This window comes from Myxocyprinus asiaticus, chromosome 11, assembly GCF_019703515.2.
Source record: "Myxocyprinus asiaticus isolate MX2 ecotype Aquarium Trade chromosome 11, UBuf_Myxa_2, whole genome shotgun sequence".
NCBI classification, from domain to species: domain Eukaryota; kingdom Metazoa; phylum Chordata; class Actinopteri; order Cypriniformes; family Catostomidae; genus Myxocyprinus; species Myxocyprinus asiaticus.
Window position 1 is genome coordinate 36086750 of NC_059354.1, and position 16336 is coordinate 36103085.

General features: G+C 36.7%; 1 protein-coding gene and 1 long non-coding RNA gene across 3 annotated transcripts; one reads left to right on the top strand and one right to left on the bottom strand.

Annotated features, from left to right (window-relative positions):
* Positions 1-604: 604 nt before the first annotated feature.
* On the bottom strand, positions 605-2733 carry LOC127448531 (uncharacterized). The gene is made up of 4 exons (XR_007898540.1): positions 2611-2733; positions 2275-2381; positions 1842-1978; positions 605-1736 (listed from the first exon to the last, which is right to left on the bottom strand). It is a non-coding gene; the product is annotated as an uncharacterized LOC127448531 (long non-coding RNA).
* Positions 2734-7001: 4268 nt separating this feature from the next.
* Positions 7002-16151, top strand: LOC127448517 (junctional adhesion molecule 2A-like). 2 transcript variants are annotated; one of them, XM_051711134.1, is made up of 10 exons: positions 7002-7148; positions 8685-8750; positions 8846-8956; positions 9425-9574; positions 10018-10205; positions 10418-10526; positions 10729-10839; positions 10954-10978; positions 11079-11109; positions 15289-16151. In XM_051711134.1, exons 1-10 carry the CDS (start codon positions 7097-7099, stop codon positions 15325-15327), a joined length of 882 nt encoding a protein of 293 aa, XP_051567094.1. In that variant the 5' UTR covers positions 7002-7096; the 3' UTR covers positions 15328-16151. The 2 variants fall into 2 exon arrangements, with proteins under 2 accessions (XP_051567094.1, XP_051567093.1); XM_051711133.1 differs by having other exon boundaries at positions 7009-7148; positions 11076-11109.
* The last annotated feature ends 185 nt before the right edge of the window (positions 16152-16336 follow it).

Sequence of the window (16336 nt, forward strand, 5' to 3'; positions counted from 1 at the left end):
AATATATGATGAATTATTAGAGTCTTTAGCATGGCCAGGACAAAATCAGTGGGCCTAACAGGTGAGAGGTTTTTAGAGATTTGTCGAGACACGGGATGCACCTTGTTGAACCGCGATGTCTGGTCACCCTACCTTTAAAACCCCCGTGCAATAAAGTTCATTTTTAACATGATGACTGTCCCTTGAATGGCCACTGGCTTTACAACAAATACATCTGTCAGACCAAGAGTCTCTCTCTTTATCCCGTAGATGATACATAGAAACATGGGAATCCTGGCATTCCTGGGCAGATGATGGGATGGAAAAAAGCCTGCATGGAAGGCTCATGATGATGAGAGCTATTAGCGTACCAGCGCCTGGCAAAAGCCTCTGTGAAGCTTTAGCTAAAATCTCTGTAAGGATTTAACATTGAGTGACCTTTCAGTTAACAGATAAATGAGTCAACTTGTGGCATTTAAATTACAGCTTCAGTTAGGATAATAAAACACAATGTATTTTATAGTCCTTAATGTCAAAAAGGTTTTTTTTTAATGAAATATATTACAGCATTAAACAACATTATGATGTTTTCTGTTCAGTTCCAAGAAACAGAAAAAGTTCATGCTCAGTAATCAGCTGAATCTATGGCATTTAATTTGTTTGAAAACACAAGTCAACATTTTTTTATTTTTTATTTTGCTCTCCCCTTTTCTCCCCAGTTTGGAATGCCCAATTCCCAGTAAGCTCTAAATCCTCGTGGTGGCGTAGTGACTCGCCTCAATCCGGGTGGCAGAGGACGAATCTTAGTTGCCTCCACATCTGAGACAGTCAATCCGCGCATCTTATTATGTGGCTTGTTGAGCGCGTTACCACGGAGAAGTAGCGTGTGTGGAGGCCCACGCTATTCTCCGTGGCATCCATGCCTCATTGAGAGCAAGAACCACACATTATAGCGACAACGAGGAGGTTACCCCATGTGACTCTACCCTCTCTAGCAACCGGGCCAATTTGGTTGCTTAGGAGACCTGGCTGGAGTCACTCAGCATGCCCTGGATTCGAACTTGCAACTCCAGGGGTGGTAGTCGGCGTCAATACTCGCTGAGTATTACCCAGGCCCCCCAACACAAGGCAAATTTAATAAAACAGTTTGACTACTGAATTACACTTATAAATGTATTCAAAATAATAGTAACAAATCCACCTTCTTCATAAACAAAACTGTTTAGCTAAAAAATATGCTTCATGTGATAACTTCTAAATTAACTTGTTTTACTCAAGTCAAAAATATGCTTTAAGATCACTAAATCAAGCGTTATCAAGTAGAAATAGCTCAGTATGGTAACCAGGTTACCACTTTTTAAAGTGTAGGTTACCATTCCACCCATCTATAAATTGGACAGGAACAGATGAATGCTCGGAGGTTGTGGCATGGCACATTATTGAACTTCCCATTACCTGTAAATACACAAAGCAGTGCTAAAGTGAAAGTTGGACAGACATTTAACAAACGGAGTCAAACATCTCAAATCGGATGAGATCAGAGATTGAGTGATGTGCAGTGATATTGGTGTAATAATACTGAGAAAGGTTTATGTGAAGGGGCTATGAGTTATATATATATCATGCTTTAGGATAATTAGTGTGATGAGTGAGCAAGACTACACTATTCTTTATCCCAGCAGTATTATATTGGGCTCTCCAGGCAACCAGTCAGCATTCCTCCATAGCGCTCCATCTAACCATATGAAACGCCTCGTCTGTAAATACAATAAAGTGACTTACTAGAGTAGACTGTGGGACAGATATGGAAGAGGAGCACTTAAACCATGTAAATGTGAAACCCTGAAAACAAATTGGCATACATTAAGGTATCTCCGTCCTTCAATCCATGTGCGAGTGTGCCACCATTCCGGTCCATTAACCTCATCATTTGCCAATGGTTGTTGCTGCTTGTCACGGAGGCTAGGTGTCCATTTCGGCAGGAAGCTTTGCAATAGAACTAAGGAGAAATATCATTTTTATAAATGATAATAATTATACACATTTATACAGTTTTAGAGGGAAATTGATAATTATATAAATTTTATAAGAGCTAGCTATATATATATATATATACATATATATACTGAAGGAAAGGTATCCAGATCTTTCTAGCCGAAGTCTTGGCATGCATTAAATTTAACCATATACAGTAAAGGCTACCAGATGAAGGTTTCATTTGGCCCAAATATCATTTGGCTGCCGTAACCGTAATCTAAATAAACACTAAGCTTTTAAAAGAGGTTATGTACCCACATAACATGTGAAAATGACATTAATTCGTCGACCTCAGCACCACTGGCACTCTCGGGTCCTCTGAAGACGTTTGCCCTTTAAGACAACTCCGTTACAAGGCCGCCTCCCTGTGGACATATCACCACAATACAATCATCATTCCATATAGTACTTAAAGTTAGTTGTTGCACTTTAAGCTTTGTAAAGGCACTTGTAAACATGTATACATTAACCCTTAAGTTATTACATTGCAGTGGCATTCATTTCATATGTACTATTTTCGAATTGGCTGAAATTTAACTTGGTAGACTAGCATCAGAGCTGTTTGCTATTAGTATAATATCATCTGAGGACTACCATTGTGTACTGTCATTCGCCGTTCCCTCCCAGGTTCCATTTCCACTACCGGCACTGAATCAGGCTGAAACAGGTTCATCCTGCATCAGAGGGCCTTGTTCTGCTTCCGCCTGCTGAACTACTGGTTCTTCTTTAATCAGTGGCACAACATCCTCTTTCACCACATGATCAGGAAGCTGATCTCCAAGCAGCGAGTTTCCATCCTGCAATGGCGGTTTGGCAAAACTGCAGAGGAAGTAATGGTAATCAGTCTATCAATTAAAGGGATAGTTCCCCCCCCCCCAAATGAAAAATCTGTCATAATTTACTCATCCTATATAGTTCCAAACTCGTATGACTTTCTTTCTTCTGTGAAACACAAAAGGAATTAGGGTTAGGCAGAGTGACAGCCTCAGTCACCATTCACTTTCACTGCATTTTTTTTCCATACATTGTGCCAAACATCTCCCTTTTAGTGTTCCACAGAAGATAGAAAGTCATACAGGTTTGAACAAGAGAGTGAATGATGACAACATTTTTGGTAAACAATTCCTTTAAGGACAGGAGCAGAACAGAAAGTGAGCTTTCAGAAGTGAGAAAATGTTAAGCTTTCACCAATAATAAAACAACCGATGTTGTTGAAAATGTTAATTTGAAAAAGTTATTTTGTTGAAGATACATGGTTAAAATACACAGTATGTTTAGGGTTTGAGGAATTAGTATACATTTAGGTTTTCAAGAATACATAAAAAAATCTCTGTCTGCAGCTGTGTTGACAGTGCACACTTTAACACTTCAAATGAGCAAATAAAGCTAAGCACAATGGCCCAGAAAAAGCTGCATGCAACAAATAGAAAATGGGACAAAATGTTAAAGATTAAATTAACCCAGATAATATTTATTGTACACATATTTGAATGTTAACTAGTGTGCAAAGATCATAGCCATGACCTGTTCATAAACATTGATAAACATGCTTTTTATTATACCTATACCTGTATACTATTCTTATTTTGCCAAAGATGTCCAAAGAGTTGCTTTCTCAAATAGAGATGACGATTTGATTTAAACATGAATTATGGAAACAAATCAATCAAGTTCTTTACAGTTATTGTACAAGAATAACAGAATTGTTTTATCTTCAAGGTGTTGCATTCAATGAAATAGAAGTATAAAGTAAGGATAAGAATACAAAGTTTTTAGGCCCTTTGGGGGGGGGGGGGGGGGGGATTAGTTTAAGACTTTGTAAAATGATTCTGCTGTCCCATAAGTGCTTTCTATGGTATCAGTGATGACAGTGAAGTTATTATTATAGGGGAGACAGGGGCTAGTTGTTACACTTTTTACTCCAGTGAATATTTCTTAGGGTATAGGTTTCATTTTGAAGGTCTTTTGAAAGCTTCTTTATTGACACATTAAAGTCTTTATAACAAAAAAAAAATGTAATTGCCAAGAAAAACATGTTGACACTGATTAGTATGCTATTTAAATGCTTTTGAGCAATATTTACAGAGTAAAACAATTATGAATAAAAAAATAAAAAATTGTTGACCCTTGCCTTAATACATGCCAGTGTTATGTTTCCTTTGTTTACCCATAAGCTATTATAAAAATAAAAAATAAAGATAATATTGGAGTTTTAGTTTGGAATGTGCCATGAATTATCCTAATGAACTTGGTTTAAAACCAACATACAAAACCATCAGAAATATTTAAGATGTTTTTCTCACCAGTGTTGATCTTGCTGGTTTATGCTGTTTCTTCTCCTATGTTTCTGACTGTCATTGATGAGCGATCAGTTCTAATGCTTCCTATAAAACCTTTTTATGGCTTTTGTCTAGTCACATGTGAAAGATTACAATAGCTTTTGCCACCAAGTGCATTTACATTTATTAGTTTTATCTAAATAACATCTTATTCATTATTGTAACTGAAGGTTTAGAGAACAAAATCACTTCAACTTGAGTTATACACAGTTTATATAATAGTCACACTTTTTTACCCTGTCTATTTATATTTAGCCACATACTGTACCTTAAAAACTTGGCCACAAAAAGCTACCGAACATTTTCACCGATATTGCTGAAAAAGATACAGTTCTTTGAACATACATTGACATCATGTGACAGCTTGCCCCAATGTTTCATGTGAACATTACTGATGTGCCAAAAAAAAAAAAAAAAAAAAAAAAAAAACCTCAACCATTGTTTCAGCCATCAAATAATGTAATTGATAATGTGACTTGAAACACATTTCATGAAAAATACTTTCTAGCAAAAATGGACTTAAAAATGTTTTTGTTTCTCACCCACACCTATCATATCACTTCTGAAGATGTGGATTTCACCACTGGAGTCATATGGATTACTTTTATGCTGACTTATGTGATTTTTGGAGTGTCAAAATGTTGGCACCCGTTCACTTGTATTGTATGGACCTACAGAGGTGAAATATTCTTCTAAAAATCTTAATTTGTGTTCTGCATAAAGAAAGGCATGAGGGTGAGTAACTGATAAGAGAATTTTCATTTTTGGGTGAACTATCCCTTTAAGAGGATGTTGTACTACAGTAGGTGTTTAAAAGCAACATACAAAACCTTAGCCTATTTATTTGTTATTAACCAGGGAAAATCAGTTAAAAGTTACCCTCTTAAGTTTAACATTTGGCTAAATGTATCCCACAACAGTATTTACCCAGCTGTTACATATTACAATGTTGGATTTTTAGTACCACTCCTAGAGAAAAAAAAGAAGAAAAAAAAAGTATGCATATAGAATCAAAATTGTGTATTTACTTATAGCTCTTGTGACAACTTCCCCATGTGACTTTTAATGTGCTCTTCTATATAAAATACTTTTATATTGGTAGATGTAGACATTGATAAGAGTGGAGTGGTGATTCAGCCAAATTAGTTTCTGTTGTACACTGTGTGTGTGTGTGTGTGTGTGTGTGTGTGTGTGTGTGTGTGTAGTGTCCCCATAATTCAAATCACTTAAAAAACATACTAAACGATGTTTTATTGAAAATGTAAAAATGCAGAAAGTTTTTTGTGAGGATTAGGTTTAGGGGTAGGGTTAGGGGATAGAATCTATAGTTCGTACAGTATAAAAATCATTATGTCTATGGAGAGTCCTCATAATGATAGCTGCACCAACATGCTTGTGTGTGTGTGTGTGTGTGTGTGTGTGTGTGTGTGTGTGTGTGAGAGAGAGAGAGAGAGAGAGAGCGAGAGAGAGAGCTCATGCATTCATCATGTGCTCGTGTGTGGATTTGATAACAGCACAACAACTGTCCACTCCAGACACCACGGACAGGTGTTTCACATGCAATGAGTGTACCATAGTGTCAAACTGAGGAAAGGAATACATGTGGCTAAAGCAGCTGTCAACATTTCATATATCCAAAAGCCTTATAGGCAGTGTGAGGTCTTACAAGCATCTTCATGAACAATGCCTCCCTGTTATATGAAACAAAAACCATGAGAAGAAATGTGGTGCAAAACAGCTCTTTCATGTTATCTTAACTGCACACAATTGTGTGTGCATTATATTTCCAACTCAGAATTATGACAGGTGATATAATATGTCAAACTTTTCTTTGAGGGGAAACCTGAAAAACTTAAAGCCACACTATATGATTTCAAAACCACTCACTCACTCACCAAAAAATAAAAAATAAAAAAAAAATAAAAAGAATCCTGGCAAAAGTAAGATTTAAACAAATTGTTTAAATGACATTTACTTAAATATGCTTAATTTTGAGTATAAAATTAGCTACATTAATGCCAAGCAAAGTTGATTTACCATTTTCCAAACTCCATTTAAAACTCCTCCTCATTCATTTAATTGTATTACTTCTTGTTTATTCTTAATTCACAACATGTGTGATGACTGATTATGAAATGCCCAATGTGATTAAAAATTAAAAGGAAATGGTGCACCCTTTTCTGAAGTGGTTATTCTGAATAGGCCTTATCAAAAAAAAAAAAAAAAAAAAACATAATATATTTTATTAAATATATTTTATTAAAAACAAACTCCTTCCATTCTTTTCACTCAAATTATGATGCTCCACCAATATTCAGAAAACATTTTTTTTTTCTTGATGAACCAAAAGAAAAAAAAGAAGAAAAAAAAGAAAAAAAAAAGAAAAACCACATAATTTCACTTAAGGGGGCTGCCTTTAGCCACCTAAATTCCTCTATTTTTGACTTGAATACAACCTGTTTCTATAATCACACTTTTAGGTTACATTTTCTTTGTTACTACAATACAACTTGGTATTAGGCTCCACTGTCAAAGAAAAAGAAAGAAATTAAATGAAAGAAAGGGTTCTGAAAATGAAGAACTGAGAAAATAACAAGAGTCGTCCGTTTGCGGAGCGGCAACACGTCTCAGAGCATCTGTCGTGCCCGCGCGAGAGCGCGCAAAACATCCTAAAAAAACTTCCGAAGCGCGAAAAGCACTTCAGTATCAATGCGCTCCTGGACAAGCAGGACAATCTGAGGATGACCAGAACACAGATATTAACCTTCCACGTTCTTCTGATGCTCCTCTACAGTGAGTATAATTCTGATGCATACTTTTCCATATCTGATGTTCTCTAGTTTCAAAAGAAAGAAATTTAATTTCTGACCGAAATGGAAAATTCTGATGAGTGAATTGAAAAAACAAAACAAAAACAAAACAACAACTTCAGTAGTTCAGTATGTTCAATATGTTCAGTAGGCAAATTAAAAGTATGATTAGAGTTATTTAATAGCCTTGCCTAATGTTTGAACTTTATAAAGTGTTACCAAAACAAGATATAATTTAATTTAATGTTTAATTTAATTCTTTCATTTATATATATATATATATATATATATATATATATATATATATATATATATATATATATATATGTCCTTGACAATTATTATTATTATTATTATTATTATTTAGCCCTATGGATCGATTTGACTGCTAACACTGCGTAAATTTGATGCATTTGTTCAAAGAGATGGGTGGGTGGGGGACCTGTAAGACACCGTGTTTACACAAACATCTTAAACAGCATTTGAACATGAGATCCTGAGGGTGATAAAATGTCTGTTAAGATGTTGTCCAGATCTAAACCTTACTCTGTTGTGGCAGGCACCCTTTCATCTTGTTGATGCCCCTTGACTGAATTTTGTGTATTGGGAATTGTCTTGTAGATTATGGTTTCACTGGCACACCATGGGAAATGCTCAATCCCACCCAGTCTATAAATCCTATGATCTGCTGTACAAATAATTCCAGTGGAAATTTCGAATACACTATATTGTTTTAATTTTTGCATGGTTATAAAAAGTGTAAACTTATAAAATATTGCCTTACACAATATTGTTTTTTTTCCAAGCCACTACAGTAAGTGCTAGAACGGGTTGTTAATACCTTGTGGGGGTGGGTTGTGATTTTAACTCAAGACCAACTGTAGGGGTTTTGAGTTACAGTAGCATAGTGAGTCTTTGTCTCTCTGGGTAAAACGACCCTCTGCAGCCTCTCTCTTTCTTTTGTCTCATTTGAAACTAAATGGTTTATCACTGTACACACATCCATGGGATTACAAAGAGGGAACGAAACTGATAACGAACAAAAAAATTCCCTCACATTCTCAAGAAGTGCATGTTTTTCTGAGTGCTAGGAGGTTATCAGGCCTGCATGCTCTGGGCTGCTACCCCCGACTATCCACAGCCAGACTGTGTCAGAACATCCATCCATTATGTAAATTCCTACACATCCCCGTTCCTGGCACGGCCAGAGAGGGACATGTGGATGTGTGTTTAGGAGGAAGTTAGTATTGTGATGTTTTGGAATTTGAAGAGAAACGTAAGGGCGTCCCTGTACTCCATTCCAGTCTTATAATGCATAATACAAAATGAAATCTCAACCACACTAATTATATGATGAATGACTAACCAATCTGATTTAAAGAACAACTATTCTTCACCTATCACTATCTATATTGCATGCTCTGTATATCTGTCAATATGTATAAAAATGCTGTAAATTATTGTGGACTGTAACATCAGTCATGCGTTTGTCTGTATCTCTCCTCTACCTCACCTACAGTTCCTATCTCAGCTCCTGTTACTGTGACAACAAGCAGACCAAAAGTAGAGGTGCATGAAAACACAAGTAAGTTCATTAGTCTTCAAATAATCAGCTGGAAGTGTTCAGTTATATAAGAGCTTTTAGATCATACCGATTGATTGATCTTTTCTTTGGAAAAGATGCTGTACTGTCCTGTGAGTTCAGGACAGAGAAAGAAACCAACCCACGTGTTGAATGGAAGAAGAGAGGCAAAGATGTCTCATATGTTTATTTTGATGGCGAATTCACAGGTAGGTTGCTGTTTTGTTATAATACAGATACTCTTATAAAGTCGTACCCATCATTTCTCAAATGCACCAGTGAGATTCACCCTGTTAAACTCGTCCCACTCATTTGTTTATTACTTTGGGTAATAGTCTGCTAAATGTTAGGCAAGGTGAGTATTTTCTGTTCCACCAGAGGCTCCAGATATGGTTGCTATCTGTTTTCTCACGTATACCCGACTGAGTCAGACATAACAACATTGGCTCAACCAGTGGTGTGATTTTGGTGCAGGACTAACTTTTGGTTTGAATTGTGGATGAAAACAGTCATTATGTTTGCAATTCTGTTTGGTGTCACTAGCGGTGTAGAAATTACACCCTTCATCTTTAATAATACCTATAGTAAGGATTGGTAACAGGCAGTAGTTTCGTAATGCAGTGTGTTTTGCAGTACCTTCATTTCATAACAATCCGACTCACTCTCACCATTGCCAGGTTCATTTAGGGGCCGTGCGTCCATCGATGGGGCAACAGTGACCCTTCGTGGTGTTACACAGAAAGACTCAGGAGTGTACCTCTGTGAAGTCACAGCCCGTCAGGACAAAATCAAGTTGGGGGAGGCCACCGTCACCCTCAATGTGCATGGTGGGAATGAAAATCTTCATTGTCTTTTCATTGACTCATTTGTGACTCTTTCCTTTCTTGCATGTGCTAATGGACTAATGTTGTCATTTCTTAATTAAAAAATAATCCTTTAAAGGGATAGTTCACCCAAAAATAAAAACCCCATTTACGGACCCTCATGTTGTTCCAAACCTGTATGAACACAAAATAACTTTTGAACACGAAAAAAGATGTTGGGCTTTCATTCTATGTAAAAAAAGATGCAATGAAAGTGAATAGTGACTGAATTTGTCAGTCCCTAACATATCTTTGTTTCAGTAAAGATACAGCTTTGGAATTACATGAGGGTGAGCAAATGACAGAATTTTCATTTTGGGTGAACTTGTCCTTTCAGCATGATTTAAGGATGCTTCTATATCAGTGAGCAGTAACTATCATGTAATGCAGCTGTCTTACGTGGACAGTGCCGCCACATACTCCGTCATGTGAGGTCCCAGAGATGGTCATGAAAGGCTTTTCTGCAGAGCTGCGCTGCAAAGACAAACTGAGTGTTCCCTCTTCCACCTACATCTGGTACAAAGATAACAAGCTGCTTAATACTGCCCATCTCCCTGAAATAAACTACAGCCTGGACCCCAAAACAGGGACTCTGGTTGGTTCTAAAACTACTATAAGCTCTTCTATCACTAGGACAAACATGTTAAATAGATAAAAAAGACTGAACTTCCTATAACCTTGTCCCCTGATGGCTAACATGAAAAATTGTTGCTTATTGTTTGTCTTTATTTTACATTACATTAATTACATGGCATGTTTGTCTTTACATCCACTTCCGTTTTCCTTCCTTCCTTTGCATTTGAGCAGAAATTCAAGAGTGTGTCCAAATCTGATGAGGGACAGTATCGATGCGAGGCCTCCAATGGGGTGGGGGCACCAAAAAGCTGTGCAGGCCAACATATGAAGATAACAGAATGTAAGTTAAGCACAAATTGGTCATTTTAATGGGATCATATAATAAGAAATGTTAAATAATAATAATAATAATAATAATAATAATAATAATAATAATAAATCCATTGATCTTTTGAGGTAAAATATTTGAATGTGCTGTTTATGACACCTTTGACATCTGTAGCATAACTCATTCAGTACCTGGTTCCTATGTATTATTTCAGTTGAGCTGAACCTGACATTAGTTATAGCAGTAGGAGTGGGCGCCTTCTTTCTCCTTCTCTCTTGCTGTCTGGCCATCTGTCTGTGCTGCAGACGAGGGTGCTGTCGTTGCAGTGAGTACCACTTCAGTCAAACCCAACAGAAACTGCATGTGCTGTTGGGAAACTTATTACATTGAAATTTGTCTTGTCTTTATTTTCTTACACAATTCTTGCATTAACCAACAGAGAATAAGGGAGAGACAAAACAAAGGTTCGTATCTTTTGCAGTACACTTGTATGAACCTATTTATGCCCTCTAACATTTAACAGACCTTCAGTAACAAGACTTATTTCTTTTCACCCTTTAGCAGAACTAAGACCAACTATAACCCTCCAACAGATGTAAGTCAGTCCGTGTATCATTTGTTCATTTCATATTCAATTAGGAAGTCAAAATTGGAAAAACAAAAAACGACTTATTTCATCATTCGTTTTCAAAACCAATATTAAAAAACAAATAATGACTTGTTTTTCATAATTTCAATTTAGTGCTCAAGTTAAAAATAGGACATTGGAAAAATAGCCACGGGACACGTATTGAATATTTGATTCGCACATATGGGTGGACCTGAAACGGCCCTTTCTTTTGATTGATCAACCTGCACCACCTTCTTCCTCAATGCTGTGAGACAGAATAAAAGTTCTCTGCTGTTGAATTGTTCAGATAAAGTCATCTCAGTTAATATTATATTCTTTACCATTTATTCTCCAAAACTCACCACAATTATTGCAGCTGAGCTATCTCTCTCACCAAATAGTCAGATTTATCAGACAGCCCTACACATAAACCTGCTGTCTTTGATGTTGTTTCGGTTCGAAATGGTATGGTTTTAAATGAGATGATGAAAATAACCATACATTCAGAAGACTATTGAAGCACATGTATACATTGTAAAGACATAAGCTTACGTTTAACTGCAGAGTAACTTAGTTTAGGTTCGATATTCGTTGGTTATTTGCCTTATTTTCACATTCCAAAGGCTGTAGTAAGTTCCCAGTGGATAGACTGACATAGGCCTACTACAGGTGAGATTTTTACAGTACGTCCAGTAATATGAGTAGTATTAGATTATTAAAAAAATTAATTATCTAAAATTCACCAAAAGGTTATTTTCACATTCCAAAGGTTGTAGTAAGATCCCAGTAGATAGACTGACATAGGCCTACTACAGAGATTTTTTACAATTAGTCAGTCTATCAACTGGGAAGTTACTATAACATTTGGAGTGTGAAAACAACATTTACAGGAATTTTTATGATGTTTACCTTAAAATAACCTAATACTGTCCTCATATTATTGGATTTACTGCAATAATCTCACTTGTAGTATGTCAGTCTATCCACTAGGAACTTACTATAACCTTTGGAATGTGAAAATAACATTTTAGTGAATTTGTATTTATTTATTTTAAATAATCTAATACTGTATTCATATTATTGGACTTACTGTAAACATCTCACTTATAGTAGCTCATTCTATTAACTGGCAACCTAATACAACATTTGGAATGTAAAAGTGTACTTTTAATGTTTTATGTTTTACTTGCACATCAACTGAATGAGTGATTGGACACCGCCTGTCTTTAATAGTGAGTGGAATTTTCAGAGGGTCCCTTAAATACACTAAGCAATGAAAGCACATCGGAGCATTTTCAGTCATAATTCTGCAGCCACCACACCAACTGACAGTTCTGAGTGCAGTGATTTATGTCTGTATATTATTGTTACAGTGCATCCGGAAAGTATTCACAGCGCTTCACTTTTTCCACATTTTGTTATGTTACAGCCTTATTCCAAAATGGATTAAATTCATTATTTTCCTCAAAATTCTACAAACAATACCCCATAATGACAATGAGAAAGAAGTTTGTTTGAAATCTTTGCAAATTTATTAAAAATAAAAAACGAAATAATCACATGTACATAAGTATTTACAGCCTTTGCTCAGTACTTTGTTGAAGCACCAATTACAGCCTCAAGTCTTGTCAAGTCTTTTTGAGTATGATGCTACAAGCTTGGCACACCTATTTTTGGGCAGTTTCTCCCATTCTTCTTTGCAGGACCTCTCAAGCTCCATCAGGTTGGATGGGGAGCGTCGGTGCACAGCCATTTTCAGATCTCTCCAGAGATGTTCAATCGGGTTCAAGACTGGGCTCTGGCTGGGCCACTCAAGCATTCACATAGTTGTCCCGTAGCCACTCCTTTGTTATCTTGGCTATGTGCTTAGGGTCGTTGTCCTGTTGGAAGATGAACTGTCGCCCCAGTCTGAGGTTCAGAGCGCTCTGGAGCAGGTTTTCATCAAAATGTGGAAAAAGTGAAGCGCTGTGAATACTTTCCGGATGCACTGTATATACCATTTATATACCATAACATCAAGCCAAGTGTGCGAAATCTTTGCAAACTTGCCGCCGGCAGAGAGCGTGGGTACGAGAAACCGAATATAACAAAATATCAAACCTAAAACTAACTTTACCCCGCTCTGGGAGCTTAGGTGTGAGGGACTTGCTCATCATGGAAATTATGCTAAAAGAAGTTCATGAATGCTCGTCTCTCAAAAGCTCAGCCAGTGAATTTGAAATCAGCATTTACAAATAGCCTTCATTTGTCAGAAAATAAAAGGCACACAAAACTGCCACGAATATGACCCAGTAGGTAAAGGCTACCCATATTCCCATTCAAAACATGTCGGAATGATCTGAGCTTGAAATAAGTACTCTTCGCCACGTAAATACTTATTTTAGTAAATACTAAAAAGTCTTATATTAAATATTCAGTGTAATGATGTCTTCCAATTTATTTGTTATTATTATTATTTATCATTTGTTATTTACTGCTGTAGCTGTTATAATACACTGGCATGATGAATGCTCATCTGTCCTGGATGCACCTTACGTTAAGTCTGTATATTCCCTGAACCGCATCTTGCTTTGTTCATTCAAATAAACCGATTCTTTCAATACTTTTTGATGATTTCTCATTTCAAAAATGCACGAAACACTGATGTGAATTTAAAACGCTTATTTAAAGCAATCAAACTATAGCTGCCTTAGACTAATTATTAGGACAAAAGGTGTCCCGACTGTAAGTCCACCATGATGTGGTACATGACATGTAAAATCGGGACTGTCCCCGGTTTTAAAGTGACATCTGGTCACCCTAACTGCGAATGCCAGCCAATTGTCCAGTGTGGAACACCAGTGCCCAACTGATCAGCTGCACTGCATGTACCAATTATAAATGAATAAAACAAGAAGGATAACTGTGAGAAGACATTTGGCATACAGAGTGAGGGATTAATCTTTTTTTTTTTTCTTGGGTTAGGGGTGGGGGGTTCTCCCTTTTCTCCCCAATTTGGAATTCCCAATGCGCTCTAAGTCCTCATGGTGGCATAGTGACTCGCTTCAATCCGGGTGGCTGAGGACAAATCTCAGTCGCCTCCACTTCTGAGACCGTCAATCTGTGCATCTTATCACATGGCTTTTTGAGCGTGTTACTGCGGAGACCTAGCGTGTGTGGAGGCCTGTGCTATTCTCTATGGCATCCACACACAACTCACTACATGCCCCACCGAGAGCGAGAACCACATTATAGACCACGAGGAGGTTAACCCAATGTGACTCTGCCCATCCTAGCAACTGGGCCAATTGGTTGCTTAGGAAGCCTGACTGGAGTCACTCAGCACGCCCTGGATTTGAACTTGCGACTCCAGGTGTGGTAATCAGCATCTTTACTTGCTGAGCTACCCAGGCCCCCGTGAGGTATTAATCTTAATAAACATCTTAAATAATATATGTATGTGTGTGTGTGTGTGTGTGTCACGCTTATCAATTGCTTCACGTAGCAGTGATTGTCCTAATGCTGAATCGCATGAAGACGAAACTCTGTCTGCATTCAGTGAACATTTTACGGTTATGTGTAGGCACTGTGTCTGACTATTTGATGAGAGAGATAGCTTAGCTGCAATAAACGTGGCGAGTTTTGGAGAATAAATTGTAAAGAATATAATATTAACTGAGACAAATTTATCTGAACAATTCAACAGCAGAGAACTTTTATTCTGTCTCACACCATTGAGGAAGACGATGGTGCAGGTTGACCAATCAGAAGAAAGAGGCGTTTCAGGTCCATCCATATATGCGAATCAAATATTCAAGCCATATATTAGTGAAATCAAATAATCAAAACGCACTGTATCCTGTGGCTATTTTTCCAATGTCCTATTTTTAACTTGAACATTAAATCAAAATTACACAAAACAAGTCATTATTTGTTTTTTAATATTGGTTTTGTAAATGAATAATGAAACAAGTCGTTTTTTGTTTTTCCGATTTTGAATTCCTAATTGAATATGAAAAGAATGAAAAATACATGGATTTAAGTCTTTGAGTTTTTACATTTTTCCTTTCATAGCTCACTAGTCAATAATTCAAGGAAGGTTTACTACAATGGTAATAGTCATATCAGTTTTTATAGTAGATCAGCAGAAGTCTTATTCTACATTGTTCAACTCTCTCTTCTCAGCCCAGGCACTACAAACACACGCAATCCTTTGTGCTTTGAAGAGTGTGAACACATATTCTGTGATGACCATAGTTTGTATTTGGACAGTGCCTTGCTGTATCCTCTTTTCTGCTTACTCGTTTCAAACACTGGAGGAAATGTGTCTCAGAAATGAATTTCAATGGAGCTGCAGTTCTTATGTATTATTTAAACTGATGAGCTGAGTTGAAGGATCAAGTGCTCCTCTATCATTGAGCAGAGAGACCCCCCCGCGGCAATGTTTGACTGCAGCTATTACAACACAACAGATCTAAGTCTAATTGCAGCTGTTTCTCTTGTACTGTTGTAAAAAGCTTATTTATATATTTCAATATTCCAATATACATTAATTTTAGGCAAAATAAGTAATATTTTTGATGCTTCATCTGTTTTGAACAACTTGGGATTTTTACTGGACAAACTGTGGATGTTAGCAAAGTTGTTCTATAGACAAACAGTTGTGTATGTTGTTTTTCCATGTTTCACAATAGTGTAGTTTCCCTTATCTGCCAGTGGGTCCAAGTGGGAAAGCCTGGATTCAGTGCAAGCTTCAGAAATTAGATAAAGCATATATCAATAAGAAAATGTTTCTTTAAAATATCACTAAATAGTATCAGTATATATTTAAAAACCTACATAACCCATTGCAGCTCTGGTATAGGTGAATGTAAAGTCAATGTAAAATTCACTGACTTCAATGCAAAATCTAATGGTCATTTTAAATAAGCTTGGTCACGTGATATATATTCCTGCCACATTTTATTATTTTTTTTACACAGATGACATGAATGTAGCATTAACTTTCAATGTTAAATAAAAGAACACAATAAACCATGATGTCCATGTTGTTTATTTATTCATTAGATTCAAAACTAAGTTTAATAGCCACATCCAATATTTTGACAATAGGGTGAGGCATTTCTTTAAAAAGCTCTCATACTATGATGCTAAAAACATTTCAATAGAAGAATCCCAGGACTACAGTGTCTGGGTAATCAGCTGATACCCAGGGATCCAAAACACTGGCCCT

What these genes read in the sequence shown, in the direction of transcription:
- LOC127448517 (XM_051711133.1), top strand. Translation starts at nt 7,097, where the DNA reads ATGACCAGAACACAGATATTAACCTTCCACGTTCTTCTGATGCTCCTC. An exon ending in CGTCACCCTCAATGTGCATG is followed by an intron (nt 9,575 to 10,017) that starts GTGGGAATGAAA and finishes TTACGTGGACAG; the next exon opens with TGCCGCCACATACTCCGTCA. An exon ending in ACATATGAAGATAACAGAAT is followed by an intron (nt 10,527 to 10,728) that starts GTAAGTTAAGCA and finishes GTATTATTTCAG; the next exon opens with TTGAGCTGAACCTGACATTA.